The 17186-nt window shown below is 39.5% G+C and overlaps 1 protein-coding gene across 1 annotated transcript in view; it reads right to left on the bottom strand.

Moving 5' to 3' along the window:
- Positions 1 to 17186, bottom strand: part of PQLC1 (PQ loop repeat containing 1) — a 65476-nt gene extending 48290 nt beyond the window's left edge. Inside the window, exons 1-2 of the mRNA XM_017738630.1 lie at positions 17017 to 17186; positions 7813 to 7946 (exon numbers count right to left, since the gene is read on the bottom strand). Coding sequence (XP_017594119.1) covers positions 7813 to 7946; positions 17017 to 17183 — 301 coding nt within the window. The 5' untranslated portion in view covers positions 17184 to 17186. The remainder of the gene's footprint in view (positions 1 to 7812; positions 7947 to 17016) is intronic.

Raw genomic sequence — 17186 nt, 5'->3', positions numbered from 1 at the left:
CCCAAACAGACCAAACACTCTGACCAGAAGACACCAGAGAGCTGACAGAGAGCTGATTAAATAAAATCTACATCCTTCATGGCACATGTAATGTAGTAGTGCTGTTCTAGAATATGTTAACACTGCGGTGGTGTTGTTGAACAACACGTGGCAGCTGATGCCCTGAGTGAACTAAAGAGCACGGACAAAGGAGAGCTGGAAGTGTGAGTTATTCACCAGGCTGTCACACCACCAGTGGAAAGCACTCAGCAGATGCCTGCACCTGCTAAATTCACATTACTATTTTCTCCTCACTATTATGCAGATATGAGCATGCGACGTCAACTACACAACACATTTTACATTTTTTCCCCCCTTAAAAGCGTAGTTTAAAATATTTTGCAACAGATATTTGGTGAATCTAAGTTTTTGTTGTTTCATTACCACCAGTTTTTATTACTCCTGTTTTAAAATTTAATGTTATCTGATGAGATTTTGTTGAGTTAAAACCAAGGTTCAGGATTCAGTAATACAGCAAGTTTTAAAACCATCTTCAGAGAGGGAAGGAAATCCCAGAAATGTCTTTCAAAATGTTTAACTGTCTACTTAGAAGGAAAAAAAAAAAACAAACCAACAAGTCCCATCCACTTTGACACTCACCTGCCACACCACTGAAACCACTCTGATCAACTTCAAACAACACAGGCTCTTTGGAGCAATGGCAGTGTTTGGTTACTTCTTTAGTGATTTTGTTACCCCAGCAGTCTCCAACACTCACAGGGCTCAAAATATATCTATGGCATTTGTATTTTAGCAAAACAGATTAATACACTTATTTACATTTGTTCTAAAACATCTCATCATGAAACAAGAAACAATCAAAAACCCAAATTTCACCCAACTGCAGCTTGCTCAGCCTCAGCAGTTGCCATGCTAGCAGGCACTAGGTAGAACTAGATACCTGCATTAGAAAACAAAGGAAATAAAGCATTAATCCTTCAGAACTGGAACTACTTCTTTCTAATCTTCCCTTTGCCAAGAAAAACAAGGGAAATAATTTTATTTCTGTATGGAATCAGAAAACCCTACACCCTGGGGCCAACCATACTGTAAATTTTTTAGGTCACTTGAACTGCAGCAACCTTCCTCCACACCCTCAACTCTCTCTCAGTACTGATGCTGCAAAGTCACTTTTCAGAGTCATGTGACAGAGATAAAGGCTTTTTCAGACATGTGGAAAAATAGTGGCATTAAGTGGTTTCTTGAACTACTGACAATAAAACAAACCTAAAAGCAATCTCAGGGAGCTCAGCAGGAGTTCAGTTCCTATTCAAAGAGAGGCACCAAGAAATGCCTCGATATTTATCTAACAAGTTCACCTAAAATTCATTGGTAACCCAGTACATTTTCAGATTAACTGTTCAACAGTTCTATAACAAAACAGCTTTCATAGATCATCTTCAATTACAAACATAATTTACTACATGACCAGAAAAAGAGTAATATAATAATTTCTGAAAGCTAAGAATATATTGAAAAACAGTTTTTACACCACTGAAATATTCAAAGGAAATTTAAATACCAATTCCTTTTTCTTGAACAGAAGTTTAATTCAAACTCATTAAAGAACATAATGAGAATGCACTAGCAGATGAAAGTATGGCAAATATTCCCCTCAGCTAATCTCTAAGTGAGCTTCCCCAGAGCTATAGCAAAACACTGCACTGCAGGGCACAGCTCAGTTAAGCCCTCTGTAAACTGAATATGACATATGCTGTGACATAAAGCACTGTCCGCCCCACTCTTTAAACCACCAGCACATACTTCTGTGCATACATTATGCACAAACAGCTCAAAACATTTCTAATTTCTTTACAGGAGTGAGAACCATCACATTTGAAATTTCCCCACCCAGTCTTCAAACTTCTGAGCAGTAGTGTAAGGCTGTCTTGCTCCTTAGTGATACTTCAATTCATCCCGTTTTGCTAAGCAATTCCAAAACAAATGTCAAGTAATACCTATTAACCAAATGTTTCAGACTTAGATCAGCTGGATTAAGATGTGTGGTGCTTTATTCTACATCTTTTTAAGCTATCGAACTACCAACAAATGACTTTTTAACCAAAAAGACAATAAAAAAACTTGACTGAAATAAGTAAAAGGTCACATTAAGTTACTTATTTCTGTTTAATTTTAACCACTTGAAGCTGACAACTCTTTCTAGCTCTGACACTGTAAATAAAGCATTGCTGAAAACTAGTAAAAGACAACAGGAATGCAGGCACAAGAAAGACACAACTGCTGAAACATTACATTCCAATGGTTAGTGTTGCAAGCCTGTGAGAATGACCACACAAACTGGAGTTAAAGACAAACAGGAAAAAAAATTAGTTTGATACCAAATCCAGAAAAAATAAGGGTTTGAGAATACAAAAGGAAAAGGTGCTTTGCAAAAATACTGGTATCAGACAAAAAAAATATAAATCACCCAATGCATGGATTTTGCCCCTAAATCTGAAAGGGGAGATCCAGAAGATGAATCATTAAAAGACAGCCTTATTTAACTTAAACAGGGATGGTCTTATGGCTTCAAGAAAGCACTCAGGTTAATACCACTCTTGGGCAGTGTTTCTCAGAGCTAACTCCAGTTTAATTAACTGCGTGTTGAGAAATACAGAGACTCTCCTTTTGCTGTAGTAATGTTCTTCTGTGCCCTGGATATTTCCACTTGATCCCTCAATAACTACAACAGAGCACAATTGGTATCAGTGGGAGATTCTGAATCAGTTCAGTTAAAACCAGTCGAAAAGTTGACTTTGGGGAACTTGTGTGTCAGCATAACTTCTTTGATGCAATACCCCAACTAATCTAAACAAAATTACAATTACTTGACTAAAATTGCCATTCCAAACTATTAAGAGTAGAAAAAACACTGTGAGGATGGTTTGCACCCAGTATTTCCTATTTCTTAGGAAAATTAAACAACATAGATTCCAACTCTGAAACTGAAGATTGGAAGCTCTCACCTTGGGCATTACTAATTCCCAAATAACAATTGTGAGGCTGCTCTATAGTGAAAAAGAGAGGAATATTTGCAAGGATGCAGGCACTTGAATATCAAGCGTTGTGTGAAATTTCTTATCTAGCATTCTGAACACTGCTGAAAGATACAGAAGTATCTTTCATACCTTCCTCCAGTATTAGTGCTGAAAGAGGACAACTGAGTCTGAAGAGTTGATCTCTGTATCATGTAGTATGTTGTTTGTCCAGCTTGGGGAAGGAGAAAGGAAGATATCCTTGAGACACATAATGTGGTCAATTCAACTGCCTTCAAGGAACTGGTTTCTGAAGTAGAGCTGAAAGCATCTTTTCCTCTATGAAAGTTAAAAGTGGGCAGATGAAAAATTTAAAAAAAAAAAAAACCAGACACCAGGTTTTAGTATGTCAAGAAAAGGTAATGCAAACATTCTCTATAGAAATGATCATGCAATCAAATGATCACAAAAAGTAGCAAATCATGAAATACGTAGTTAAGAGGACAGCTTCATGCAGAATGGGTTTGTACAGTACATACCCAGATAGGATCTCTTGGGAGGTGCTTTGATTTCTTCATCCTTACTATCTGCAGCTACATAAAAAAAGAGTTGAAGGGAAATAAAAAAGAAAGGAAAGACAGACTTTTATGATTAAATGCAACAGTGGTTATTTGAGTTATCATTTAGTCAGTTAGTACATTTTATTCACTAAAAAATAATATCCAGACCAAAACATGCCAGAAATTTTAGTCCCCATGCTTTCTATAAGGCTCCCACCCCATGATGTTAAGATAGGATTGAGCAATAGGAAGTTCTAGAACAGTCTCAGTGCACAACACAACAGTAGTGTACCTATGAGGGGGAAATAAAGGCTTAAAAAACCAATGAAACAGACTGCTTGATTCTTACTTTAGACTACATAAGCTCTACCTTTTCATGATCAGAGAAAACAAGCTGTTACCTCAGCAACACCAGGTCTGTAGATATGTATGCATAAACAGCTGAGACAGTAAGTTGCCTTGCCTCCAGTAGAAAATGCTGTTCAAAAATGCTGTCACAAAGCCCAACATCAAGAAGGGGAGAACAGACCTCATCTGCAACCATGCTGCATGCTAAACTTTTTTCACTCTAACCTTCCTCTGCCAGTCGAAAACCATGTATTACACAAGAGTGTTTTCCAGTGCCAAAACCAAAGCGCTTCAAAGGATCAGAGTGCTATAGTAAGATACAAGTTATAAAGCAGATTAAGTCAACCAGCAAAACTGGATGAATGACAAGAGGAAATCATCTTCATGTAAAAACACAGGAGTCCATGTTCTACTTGTGGAGCCTGGGCTGCACAAGTAAGGAGAGATGTCCAAGAGCCTCTTTTTAACAAATGTTCTCCACTGGTTTTCAGTATAGTTCATACATTCAGGAGGCTCAAAATTTGTCACAATGTCTTAGGCGTAACTAGAACTGAGTCTTTGCTGGAGAGAGGTGGGAGGCTGATTTGGGGAAAGAAAAAGAAGATTCTTCATAATGTGTCTGTCTCTCCAAGAACATGAAGAGGCTGCTCTGGCCCACCAACATTCCCAAAAGCAACCAGATGTTTTCAGCTGTCTGTATCTGTGGCTACCTTGCTTCAGCCACCTCTAGGCTCTCGAGTGAAGACATAGCACATGCACAACTTGCATTTCAATATTCAACTCTTCAGCATGGTAGCTCCATCATGCCCCAAAATACTACAATACTTTCAACAAAAACAACAACAAAGTTAACAAGAGCCCTGGCGTCCTCTTCTGTACTGAGCCAACAACACCACATACATATGGCTGCACAGATACAACTTTAAAACTTGGGAACAAATAAGGAAAGCTATTGTTACCACAACAATGGTACCAGGAGATCTGCATTAGAGCAGTTAAGATGCAGTGAGGTTAAATACAGGATAAAAGATGAGAAGCTGTTGTTCATGCCTGCTGATTTCACCTGAAGACTCTTTCATGTAGCTTTCAGAGCATTCATATGCAGGGGACAGAACTATCCTATCACAGGAGGTTTTAAAATGAAATTGGGGATATTTGTTGTTTTCATATTTTGCCTGTTTTGGGTGCTGGCTTTTCCCAATCTGAATTGTTAAAAACATGCTACACAGTCCAAGTTTAAAAAAAAAAAGTAATAGAGAAAAAGTAACCGTTGGATATATGAAGAGGACTTGCTCTGTTTTCAATCAGTATGTACTGAAGGATAAAGTTTATGTATCCAAAACAAAAAATCAGAGAAGGCAGGAACAGCACAAGATGGGTTCCACTACTTTCAACTTAATTTCATTTTGCAATAGTAAAAGGGAGCAGGGAGCAAAATCCCATAATTGAGAAGTAACTGTGAGAAGGGAAAAAATTTAAGAAAACTCACATCATCTTTTAAAGTTCTCTACATAGAGTCTTAAAAAAAAACCCCAATCATTACTAGAAAGTCTAGGGAGACTGCATTTTTCATGCTATGATAGTTACCCTACTTTGACAGTTACCTATCAAAGTACAAGCAAATTGACTGAATGGTTTTTTATGTTCTGAATAGTTGTTGATATTTTGGGTATTTTAAGCCAGTAACACCACCAAACAAGCTAAAGAATACAGAACAAGTTTGTCAGGATTTGAAGAGATTGCTTCTTAATGCTTCAAGATAGGAAGCAGATTCCTTCTGAACTAGTTATTACTTAAGGGACCTAATTTGTGAGGGGAAAAAAAAAAAAAAAAAAGCAACTCCCACATAACTGAAAACACACTGGTAAACATATACTTATGCCACTTGGAAGAAATACCACATTTAACAATAATATAAGAAAACAGCAAACTCCCTTCCACTGAAATATCCAGTTCTTTCTAAAATATTTTGGATTATTTTGCAGAAACATTCAAAGGGAGGACAGAAAAGAAAAAAAAAATTTAATTAAGACCAGCCATGTGAGAAATAATAAACTATATTATCATACAGAAATGGTGTGCCTTCCCTCAGGACTCTGCAAGGTTAACAAAAAACAGTGACTTCAAACCTAGCCCTTCACTGCCTCAGCAAGCTACAAGGAAAGAAAGTAAGTACACAGAATAATCAGCTTGCCTAGATCACCATAAAACTTTAGAGATAAGATTAGGTGTATGATTAGAAACACAGTTCTCACTCCTACTGGTATTGTGCTTGAAACCTGTCATTCCATCCAGCTTGAAAGGAGCTTTGTATGCATCTGTATGTTTATTCTGAGCCATCATACAGCTGTCCTTACTAAACATCAATCCCATGTAAGAAAAATATTCCAACTATTCTTAGTGTTTGTGGGAGGATGCAAGCCTTTCGATGAAAACAAATAATTAAAGACCACAAGTAGGTAAAAATCTCTCTAGCAAATTCCATATGACAAACTGAGTTTTAGGAAAAAAGATCAAATTACACAATGCAACCTTAAGGAGTTTCTATCACCTGCCAAGGGAAGGACTGATTACCCCTTAGGAGACTGTATGTCTTTCAGGGAGAGTTGCTGAAAGTACCATATACTAAACTGAAGAGCCTGCTTTTCTTGTCCAAAGGTTACTGAAGGAGCCTGTACGTAAATGTACACAAGAACAACTTCCTCTCAGAGAAAGCAAACAGAGAAACCTCTCTGTCACTCCACAAAATGTTTGCACAAACAGCAGAGGAGGAGGAAAGCATACATACCCCTCCCAAATGCTTCCTGGATTTTAACTGCTGCTAAATCTGGCTGAAAATAGCTTTTAAGTCATTCATCCTGCCAGACTGACAACCCCTGTGAACACAGCCCCTTGTGTTTGGAAGATGGAGTGCAGCTCCTCTTCCACATGAATTCATTTACCTGAATAGTTTCACACTGCACTCCACCACTGGAGAGGCAGGAGCTGCTGCCTTCTAATGGCAGCTGTGGATATCTGGAATTGGATCAGACCCTTAATTATTACGGAGTGTGGAAGAGAACAGATGGAGAGAATAAATTATACACCCTTAATGACAAAATAACCGACAGAAAGTTGACAGTGTTAATTCTGTTCTTGTTGGTAATAAGCTGTTACATAGAATGTTGTAAGTCAAAGTCAACACAGAGAAACAAAAACCTACCCCTTTCACATTTCTTATCTGCAGGGAAAATAGCAAGGACTTTGCACAAAGACTGAACATTTTATTCAATAGAGAGTAACAGTCTGGCCCAACTGAAATTATCAACGCCTAAAAATTAACAAAATTAACCAAAATAAAAATTATGGGAAAATTCCCATAAATCCCAACTAATCCCACACTAAAGCCAAAGGAAATGGTACATAAAAAGAGATAGTTTTGCAACTATGATAAGAAGAACCTGGTTTTTTTGACAGTCAGTAACTCAGGTAAGTAGAAAATTATTATCTACAAAAGCAAATGTTTGCAATTGCAACATTTAGATAATAGTGTATGATCATAACTAAGAACTTGGTAGAAAGAACAGCTGAAGAAAATAACTTCTTATTCCAGCCAAGATCCTCAAAAAAATCCAGGCTAACACAACAGCATAACAACCAGCTCTATACTCAGAATGTAGTATGAAATATTACAGAAAACTCCAATTTCTAGACTGAATCAAGACCTGTTAGAAATAAAATTTCAGCTGTACATTTTTATCTGGAAAACAAGCAGTTTCAAAAAAAAAAACTTTCAGAAAGTGCTACAGTGGGGAGACTGGATTGCAATTAAGACAGAACTTTTGTACTAAGTACAGCACACCATACTTTCAAAAATATTTATCCTGCAAAAGCCATTTCCCATCACTGACCTGCAAAAGAGCGGCGTTTCACATTCAGCTCGTTGGACACACGAACTTCAGTGCAGAGTTTCAGCATCAATAACATTGTAATGATCATGATAATGCTCTGCCACAAAAGAGGGGATTCAAAATGCCTTCCAAACCTAAAAACCGAAAAGAAAACATGTAAAACATCTAAGCACCTGGAAAAGGAAATGCTAAAAATAACAAGTATGGAAGGCTGAGGAAGTCAGAGTCACCAGACAAACCTAGCTGCACATACAGTAGCTCAGAGCAGGAGTATCTAGTACCTGAGAACCTTATTTCAACATCCCAGTGGACTGATCCCAGACACACTGAAGCAAGAAGCTTAAGTCTTTGCTTCAAAAGCCAGCAGCAAACCTATTGTTTTGAAAGGAGAAGCACATTCATTAACAGTAAGTCAGTACAGAGAGACCAGAGAGTTATGCCACGTTAACACCAGTTATGTGTGCTCTCCACACACACACTCCAAAGATTTCAAATGGACTTCTGTGCAAAACTTTTCTTTCTCAATTTTTCATTTTTAAATTAAGTCATAAAAACAATAGCACTTGTCCTATAAAGAAGTAAATACCCACAGCACTGTTGAGACATCTGGGTGGAAAAGCCAGGTCTGAAGAACAGACCAACTATTTCATCAATTGCTGTCTTATTTGGATGAAGATTGGGAAAGTAAGGAAGTATAGATGATGTGTGATGGGAGCTTCTGAGCACTTCCTTCACACAACAGAGTAGGTGAACTTGGATTATGGCCAGTCTTGACTGAAGAGCTTACTCTTAAGTGATTGCACAAGATTCTGCCACAGGAAAAGGAGAACCCTTCAGAGGAGATCAGTAATGCTCCAAGCTCCTCTTCCTACATTACTTGATGAAAGCTCAGCAATCCCCACCACACACTCAGTAAGTGCATTAGGGGTAAAAGGTAGATGCTTATGTGCAGCCCTCGAAGCACACTGCATTTACAACAGGAGGGTTACACACACATCACAGTGAGCTGCTTCTCTGTGCTCAGTTCTGCCAGGTTTTATGCCTTGAAGACAGAGATGCTGAGGAAGTGATTTGGTCAGAACACATTGCTGTCCTCCCCAGCTCCCCTGCCTGCACTGTAAGGCACACAGGCTTTCTTAATTTCCTAACAGCACAGTTACTAAGGTCAGTCTTTGACCACATCAGGCTGACAGAGTCCTCATGCTCAATAATTGCCACGCTCACAGGCAATTATTGCCCTCCTCTTGACAGTTCCTGTTTTATAGCACCCTGGCAAAATGTAATTTGTTATGCCTGAGCTACTTTCACAGCAGAGCTCCATGCTAGTATAAACCAGCTAGGTTCACCATCATGCTCTCTCACACTACTGCATTTCCACTGCAGCTATTTCACCAGAGAGAGATTTTTTTATGAGTCAACTAATAAGGAACAGGAGAGAGACTGGAAAGTCCTTGACTAGCTTCCTTGGAAATCTTCCTGTGCAGAAGAGCCAAGCAGCCCACATCAGTGAAAATGGCCAAGTATTTCCTGCCTAATGGCATACAGCTGAGGAAAAGTACACCACCTTGAGCCTCCAGACCACTGCCAGGGGCCCACCAGTAACTACTACAGGAATAGCAGTTCTCTGACTTTAGTCCTCCTCTTCTTTCTAGTGTCCATGGAGCCATTACTGTAACAAATTTGGAGGACACAATGAGGAAGGAAATAAAGAACACAACTGATAAGCATAATCATAGGCAGTGTGTGCTCTGGATAAGGCTTTCACTGCAAATGCAGGGGAAAAGAACAAAAGTTTGGCCTAACCTATGTCCCAGGCTCATGATTCCTGAGCTCATTCAGCCTGTATTGCTGACTGTGGCAAAGCTCCCCTAATCTACTGGAATTCAGTACTATTATATTTGTCTCTTACTCAGGGAATGAGAAAAAATATGGGAAAGACTTACTTTAAGTAACTGCAGAGCAGTTAACTATAAACTGGTTTACATCACGTTTAGAAAAACCATCTCGAATTACAAATGTATTTGCATGTAAAAATATAGTAAAGCATTTAAGAGGGGGCTGAGCTAGCAGTACAAGTTAGAAGCTGTGATGACAGTAAATCCAGCCACAGGTTACTGCAAGGTTAGTTTCTCCCAGCTGATGAGATTATTGGTCACAATAATCTGCTTGCAGTATAAATATCCACTCACTACAAACACAAATAAGCATAGCCACCTGCTGTCTGATCACAACTGGTCATGAGATTCAAGTATTGCTGCAGACCCTCTCCCCTTAAACACTAGGGGAGAAAAATGTAAAACAAAACTCACAACACACAAGAGAGTTAAAATGGAAATTTAAAAATTCTTATGGGAATTTCAAACAATGCACACCACCTGTAGGGTTTTTCACAACCATCCAGTCAAAGACAACAAAGGTTATACAACAAAACATACTCATGTGAAACCTATCTCCCCAAATACCAAACCCCAGAATGAGTCTTCCAGGCAACACAACCCTCTAAACTAGATCACATATACAGGAAAACAAACAGCTGCCACGGAGACCAACAGACAGAGCAAACTACACCACAGGGATTACACCACACTACCTGGGCAGCAAGACTGAAGGGAATACCAGTATCAAGGACCACTCTTGGGTTCTTGAAGCTGTAAAAGTAAAGCCAGAACACCCATTTTTCTCAGGATCATGGACACAAACACCACTCCGAGCTGCTTACCCTACTTTGCACTGATATCCGGGCCTGGCAAAGCAACACTAACCCAGTTTAAGACTCCTCAGGCCAGCTTGAGCCAGGAGCACTCTGGGATGCAGAGCGTGCTTCCTTTCTGCCTTGCAGACATTACTCCTGTCTCTGCTTAAGCAGGAGCCAGGAGAGGAGGAACATTAAGGTAATTAAAGCACCTTATGGGAGAAAGATGAAGAGCCTTAGGATACTAGAACAGGCTTGTGGAAAAGAACAGCTTTGAAGTCCTGGGGGTGAGGGGTCACCGCTGTTATTCTGCATTTTCATCCCATAACTACAATGTTGAGTAATAAAGTGAACAGTGACACTTGGGGTATTCAAGGAACTCAGACTTCATATGTCAGACTACAAAGAGACAAAGAGCTTTTCCACTGTTTATTTCCTTTGTAAAAACAAAAGAACTCTTTATTTCCTGTACTAGTCAAATACGCAAATAAAGGGAGGGAGTGGCTTACATTTTATTAGTGTTTCCATAGCCTTCAAATGACTAATGCATGTTCAGGGTGATGAAGACAAGAGAAGTGCACGTTCAAGCCAGAGCAGAGACTAAATAGTCATTGAGAATACCACATAATTCCATTGGTACAATTTAATTTTGTTGCAATAATCCTGCTATTCCAGTCCTGGGCCTACTTGAAACAGCAAATGCCAATTGTGGAAAAGAAGCCTAAACTAGACCAAACATACAAGGTTTTCTTATCGCTTTTCCTAAGACATCTTTGAAAAGAAACTGACTGCTGTTGGTGCAGCCAGATCACCATCACCCTGACCACTCTGTTTCCTCCTACACTCCTGGATGCTGTTCCAGCTTTCGTCCGCTGGCTGCTATAAATTTTTTCAGTTCTTTGGGAAGTTATAGTTCCCTAGGCAACATGGAAAGCACACAGGATACACCACACACCACCAGGATCCCGACAGATAGCCCAGGGTAGCAGCATGGCAGCTGTCCTGAAAGTAATCCAGCACAGTTACAGAACTTAACCTGTAGGATTTAAGCTGGAAGAAGAAACAAACCAGTTTTGCAACAGGATCTTTTGATATGAGGTTCCTCTTGACATGTAAACTTCCAAGACTTTATGGAACATCTCAAACCAAGCTCCTCATTTGGGCATACAAAATTCCACTTTACTTTCTGCATAAAAATGTAGCGCATCTTATCCCTGCTCTCTGGCACTCATACAAAGGAGGAGGAATTGTATAACACTTTTGCTCTCAATATCTGAGCAAGATCAGCAGCAGGCCATACATAAGGCAATCTTTCAAAGTTGTAGTCATACTGTCAGCTTGATTTAAAGCATCATCCCACTTTCCACACATGGTAAAAGCTGGCAAGATCCATTTTAGTAACAGAAGCCTTAAAAGCTCAAGTTTCTTGTTCTCACAGAAAGTCCTTCAAACAGACATCACTGCTCCGCTTTCTGAAGCCGGAGCAGCACCAGACAGCAGGGATCTGGTCCACAAGTGGCACTGTAGGTGTTACAGCATAATAAATACATAGGAATCTGCCCCTAACAAGAGCAAGTTCACTATTTCTCTATAAATTATCTCCAGCTCCATACTTGAGTCTTTACACCTCTATTCTTAAACAGGGAGCTTATTCCATTGACTCCAGCACAGAGAGCTACCAGTTCTACTGATATTGCTGTTTTAAGAAGACTTTTTGTTTCAGGTCAACTGATGTGAAATGAGTAGAGCCTTACCTTTGCTCAAAAATAACACACTCTATAGTCTCCATCCTGTCCCTGGCTGTCAGAACTTGTTCCCACAGTTTGTCTTAAAGCAACTATTTTGTGAGAGCAACTACAAAACTGGATGGCTTTATTTTCTGGTTTTGGATTTCTGTGGCACTGCTGTATGAGTTTTAGGACAGTGTCCCATGGAATTCCAGCTCAAAACCTTTGGAAAGAACATTGCCTTCTTGGAAAATATACAAACCATATTAGAGGATGACAACCATTTTACAAAATGCAGAACTGAAAAATAAAGCAAAAAACTTCTGGGGATAGCAGAAGTTACTTCTGGGGTAACATAAGTACTTTTGGCTGCACTTAGTCGAGATACATATAAAAATGTCTACAGCTGATTTCTAAGAAATCTATAGTTCTTTTTCCTCTAGCTATTTATTCTGATTTTAATATTAGAAGAAACTGTAATTTATCTCATCATAAGCTCTGTTTTTAAAAAGAAAGGGCGAAGAGAGAGAGGGGGAAGAGAGGGAGAACTCACAAGTAAGTTTTTCTGCATCCTCCACCCCCAACCGATTACACAACTCTCACCCGCCTTCTCGTTCCTGTTCTCGACCATGACGATGCAAAGCTACTCAGCTGGCAGCCTGCAGGCCACATGAACCCAGAACATGTGTGCACCTTGGTCCCAGCTAGTGCCATGGGGCACCCCGGAGCCATCCCACAACTTCAAAACAGCCTAGGACAGCTTAAACAGATAATTAATCACCTCAAAGCTCAGGGTATCCCTTGAGCAAGAAAACAGAGCTAACACAAGAATGTGTAATAAGACATACAGCACAGGCTACCAAAAAATGGTAATGAAATGTTTAATTAAAAATGTAGAGGGAAGAAAATTACTATCAGATCTTTTTGGAGCAGGTCATACACTTTCATATGCACGAGAATTACAAAGACCTGGAGTTCTGCACTGCCTCTTGATGTCTATCCACAGCGCAGACTTTCCCTGCGCTGAGCAGTCTAGAGAAACAATGACCTGCGGGGCTGGAGAAGACAGAAAGGAGAAGCAGTACTGACAGTGGCAGTACAAACAAAGGGGCAGCTGATGCAATCATAAATCATATCCAGCAGCTATACTGGCACCCCAAAATAAATATTGCTTTGACATGTTAGATAAAATTGTAATAATAGATTACTACTAAAAATAAAGTCAACTTGGTACCGAATCTAGTACAGCAAAAATCTACTTTTCACACTGGTAAACAGAGACTCCCTTGTGTGATGCTGTAAGCACAAACTCCATTCTTTTCCATTTTTTTTAAAGAATTCTCTTTAAAAGGTCAAAAGACTTAAAAATGGCCAAACTTCTAGTTTCTTTTTCCTAAACAAAAGCCATATGTGCATAAACAAACTGAAGTGGAACCATGCCCAATGGATGTCCACTGCTATCCATACCCAGTCTTCATTCTTCCAGACCAATCCTTTCCCAAAGTCTTTACACAAAGTTCTGGCACATTGCTGGAACACAGCAAGGCCAAACACACATAACCGAAAGCAGCAACAACTCTTTAAAGACGACATTTTGATATATTGTGTGAAAGAAGCATGAAAAATGGATATTGTGTTATTGTCATCACTAGCAAACTGAAAGTTCTTTGGGCACACCCTGAAATTAAGTGACTAGCTGTAAGAAAGATGAGAAGGAGAGGCATTGCACAGAGCCCTCTTCACTTTAAAAGACGGCTTACCATTGGAGACAGTCTAATTAGAGAAACGGAATTTGTGAGAACAGGTAACTCGAAACAGGACTGTTACCCTTGATCTCAGTAGTACCTTTGTTCATTGGCTACTGTCACAGTGCAATCCACCAGCTGAAACTGTTGACACATACAACATGCCAAGAAGATTAGGAAGCAAATACTCTGTTTGGAGGGGAGATGAAAGGTCAAACTTAACCCACTGCAAAACCAGACATAAAACCAAAAAAAGATAGCCCCCGAAATAAACAAGTACAGTTGTAAGAACCTGTGGAACCTGTCACTCCACAAAAAGAATGTGAGAGAATTGCCCCATAGCTGAGGCAAACAAAGTATAGTAAAGCCATATTTTTGGAAATACGGGGAAAGGTGGGAGGACTGGGTGTGTTATGAGTAACGCAAATACAGAAAGACCAGCACTACTCAAGAGCAAAAATACAGAAGCAACATGGCATAAAAGGCTGGAACAGTCTGTCCTTGTGAGCCTCAAATTCAATACATGAAATTTCAAGGAAAACATGGAAGTAACAACAGAAACAAAATACAGAAATGTCTTTGAAGTTAAAAACAAAACAAACAAACAAAAAACAGTAGAAACATCAGCCACCCTAGGAAATAATAAGTCCTGAAAAGCAACACTATTAAAACTTGAAAGTTTTTAAGGCCTAACAGTTTAAGTACTTATTTTTGGATCAGGGTGGAAAGGAAGTCAGGAAAAATGACTCTAGCTCGAATCATGTGCTTAATAACTAGGGGTAAATGAAGAGAAACCAAATGAAACCAGCAGCTATACGGCAGCAAAGTTTTCAGAAGAGAGACTTAGAGTAATACTGGGTTTGCTAAAGGGATGGAGATGTCAACTGGTACTTGGGTAAAAAAATTATATACAGAACAAAATTACTTGTATGAACAGTTCTATCCTGGCACCAGAATGGATTAAATTATTTAATAAATTTAAAACAAAATAAATAAAAACCTTCTAATTCCTGCCAAAGAATATTACATACACAATTAAAATAATTCTGCTGTTTATGTCATTATCGAGAGCATTGTGTCCCAAATAATGCATTGGCCATAGGTAACATTAACCAATTAATGCAAAAATTGAGTTGCCAAGATGCTCTGTAGGTGCATTTTAACCATGTTCACAGTCTTCCTCTAATCATACAGATGGCCCAAGGATAACATCCACCCTCGATGCTTTTTCATGACTTACTTATAACTAACTACCAGGGATGCCAAATTTTTCAGGCAGACAAGCAAAATATTCTCTCCCAGAGAACACTGAATTATCATTATGCAAGTACTGTTTTGTCTTTTAGTTCAGCAGAACTAGGAGACAATTCATTGCAAGTACAGACAGAAAAGTTTCTGTAGGCTCCTGCCTGCAGTATTTCCCCAGAGTGGCTGTACCACTGGCCAGCAGCAAGCCTTGCACTACCCCTGCAGCCAGACACACCTGTGCACGTGCTCTGGGAAGCCATTCCATGCTAAGCTCCAGGGTGACCAGAGCCTACGGAGCGCTTACACGCGTCAGGGAGTGATATTATTATGTGGCTTAAATACTCCCATTAAAAAAATTACATACTTGCAGCAATAGAAGTGCATTCTCTCTCTTTTGAGGTATTGACAAATCTTTCAACATTGACATAAATTATAACTTTTCATTACTTGCAGCATTTATACTTTTGCACATTTTTTAACTAGATGTACTTAAAATCAACTCAAATTAAAGATCTCTCAGTTCTTCCATAGTCTGAGTCTCACTTAACAGATGCACTCACCTGAGTTACCTAGAAACTGCCAGCATCTCCATTCAGATATAAGTCATTTGTATATTTTGACTACCTCCAGTAAACCCAAAAATATGACTATTTTTCTTTCTCAAACTGTCAGTTCAGGCTTTTCACTTCTCCTCCTCCTGCCAGTTCCTCTACTTTCCTTCTGCCCTCTGCTTTCTCTATACACTTCTCCTGAGGAAAATACAGGTCCAATGCAACAAGTAGCTCTGATCTAGTGATGATTCCTCTGTTTGATTGCCAGCTTGTGGTGCCTGAAAGGGTCTCCAGTTTTGCCACTCCAGGACAGCACTTACATGTTGCATTTTGCTGTAGCAGAATCCAGGAAGCCATTATACAGAGTCAGAGGAGGTTTCTTTAAAAAGAAACTAGAAACCAACAAAAGGATGCAGCCTTTTACCTATGAGTTCCTTATGGATTACAAAGCATTATTTTGTAGTGAAAACAGAATCACAGAATAACTGTCCTTAGTTGCAGTAATTGCCCAGACCATTTCGTCTTTGCTTTCCCAAGTACATTCTCAGTGGTGTAGCATCTGTATAATTAAAAGTAACAAGCAAGCTGTTAATACCCCTGATTCACAGAAATCAGGCCCTAATAACATTTTCTTTGTCCAGCAGCACAAGACCTAAATATGGAAACAAGCTTGCTCTTAAGTATTGAAAGTGGTGTTGAAAGCAAAAGAAATTTGCTTTTGAAAGGCAGCACATCTTTTGCCTGCTTATCCAAGAATGAGTACTTTCATCTGTAGTTGTGCATGAAGATCTACAAGTGAACCCCTCTGAAGACAGCTGGCATCCCAGGAAAATGCAAGAATATATGGCAAGTGTTCCAGTGACGTTAATGCCAACCAGACACTAGAATAAGTGGGACCGAGGCTTTCACTCTGAATATGGAGCTAGGGGAGCATGAGAAACGTAAAATACAGTCAGCAAGAAAAAAACCCGACTTAGCATAAACCTCTTTACCAACAAGTTAAAAAGTTTCATCTTGGAAATCAGAGCACTGATAATCAGATCTGGCAAGGGAAATAGACCACGCTCACGAGCCCAGTTCATTCTACTTAAAATAGACTCACACAGATAGAAAGACGGCATTTAGATCTTCGAGAGAAGAGAAAATGTACGTAAAACATTATTTCCTCAAATATTACAATCAAAGCTTTACAGCTTGCAAGCAAGCACCTTTAGAACTGAGCAGAAACACAGCCAACTTACCAAAAAAGTATCCGCAGAATGTTTGCGACCAGCAACACCAGGCAGACGTAGGTGGAGAAGCCCTCCGCGTTCTGGGTCCGCCGAATGTCCCGGTACTGGGGGATGTAGGGTACGACGCCGCCGAACACCATGGCCCCCGCGGCGCCCCACGACACCAGCTGCTGCATGGG

This window comes from Corvus brachyrhynchos, unplaced genomic scaffold (assembly GCF_000691975.1).
Source record: "Corvus brachyrhynchos isolate BGI_N302 unplaced genomic scaffold, ASM69197v1 scaffold146, whole genome shotgun sequence".
Lineage (NCBI taxonomy): Eukaryota > Metazoa > Chordata > Aves > Passeriformes > Corvidae > Corvus > Corvus brachyrhynchos.
Note: the sequence above shows the minus strand (reverse complement) of the source record. Positions and strands in the feature narration are given on the sequence as shown.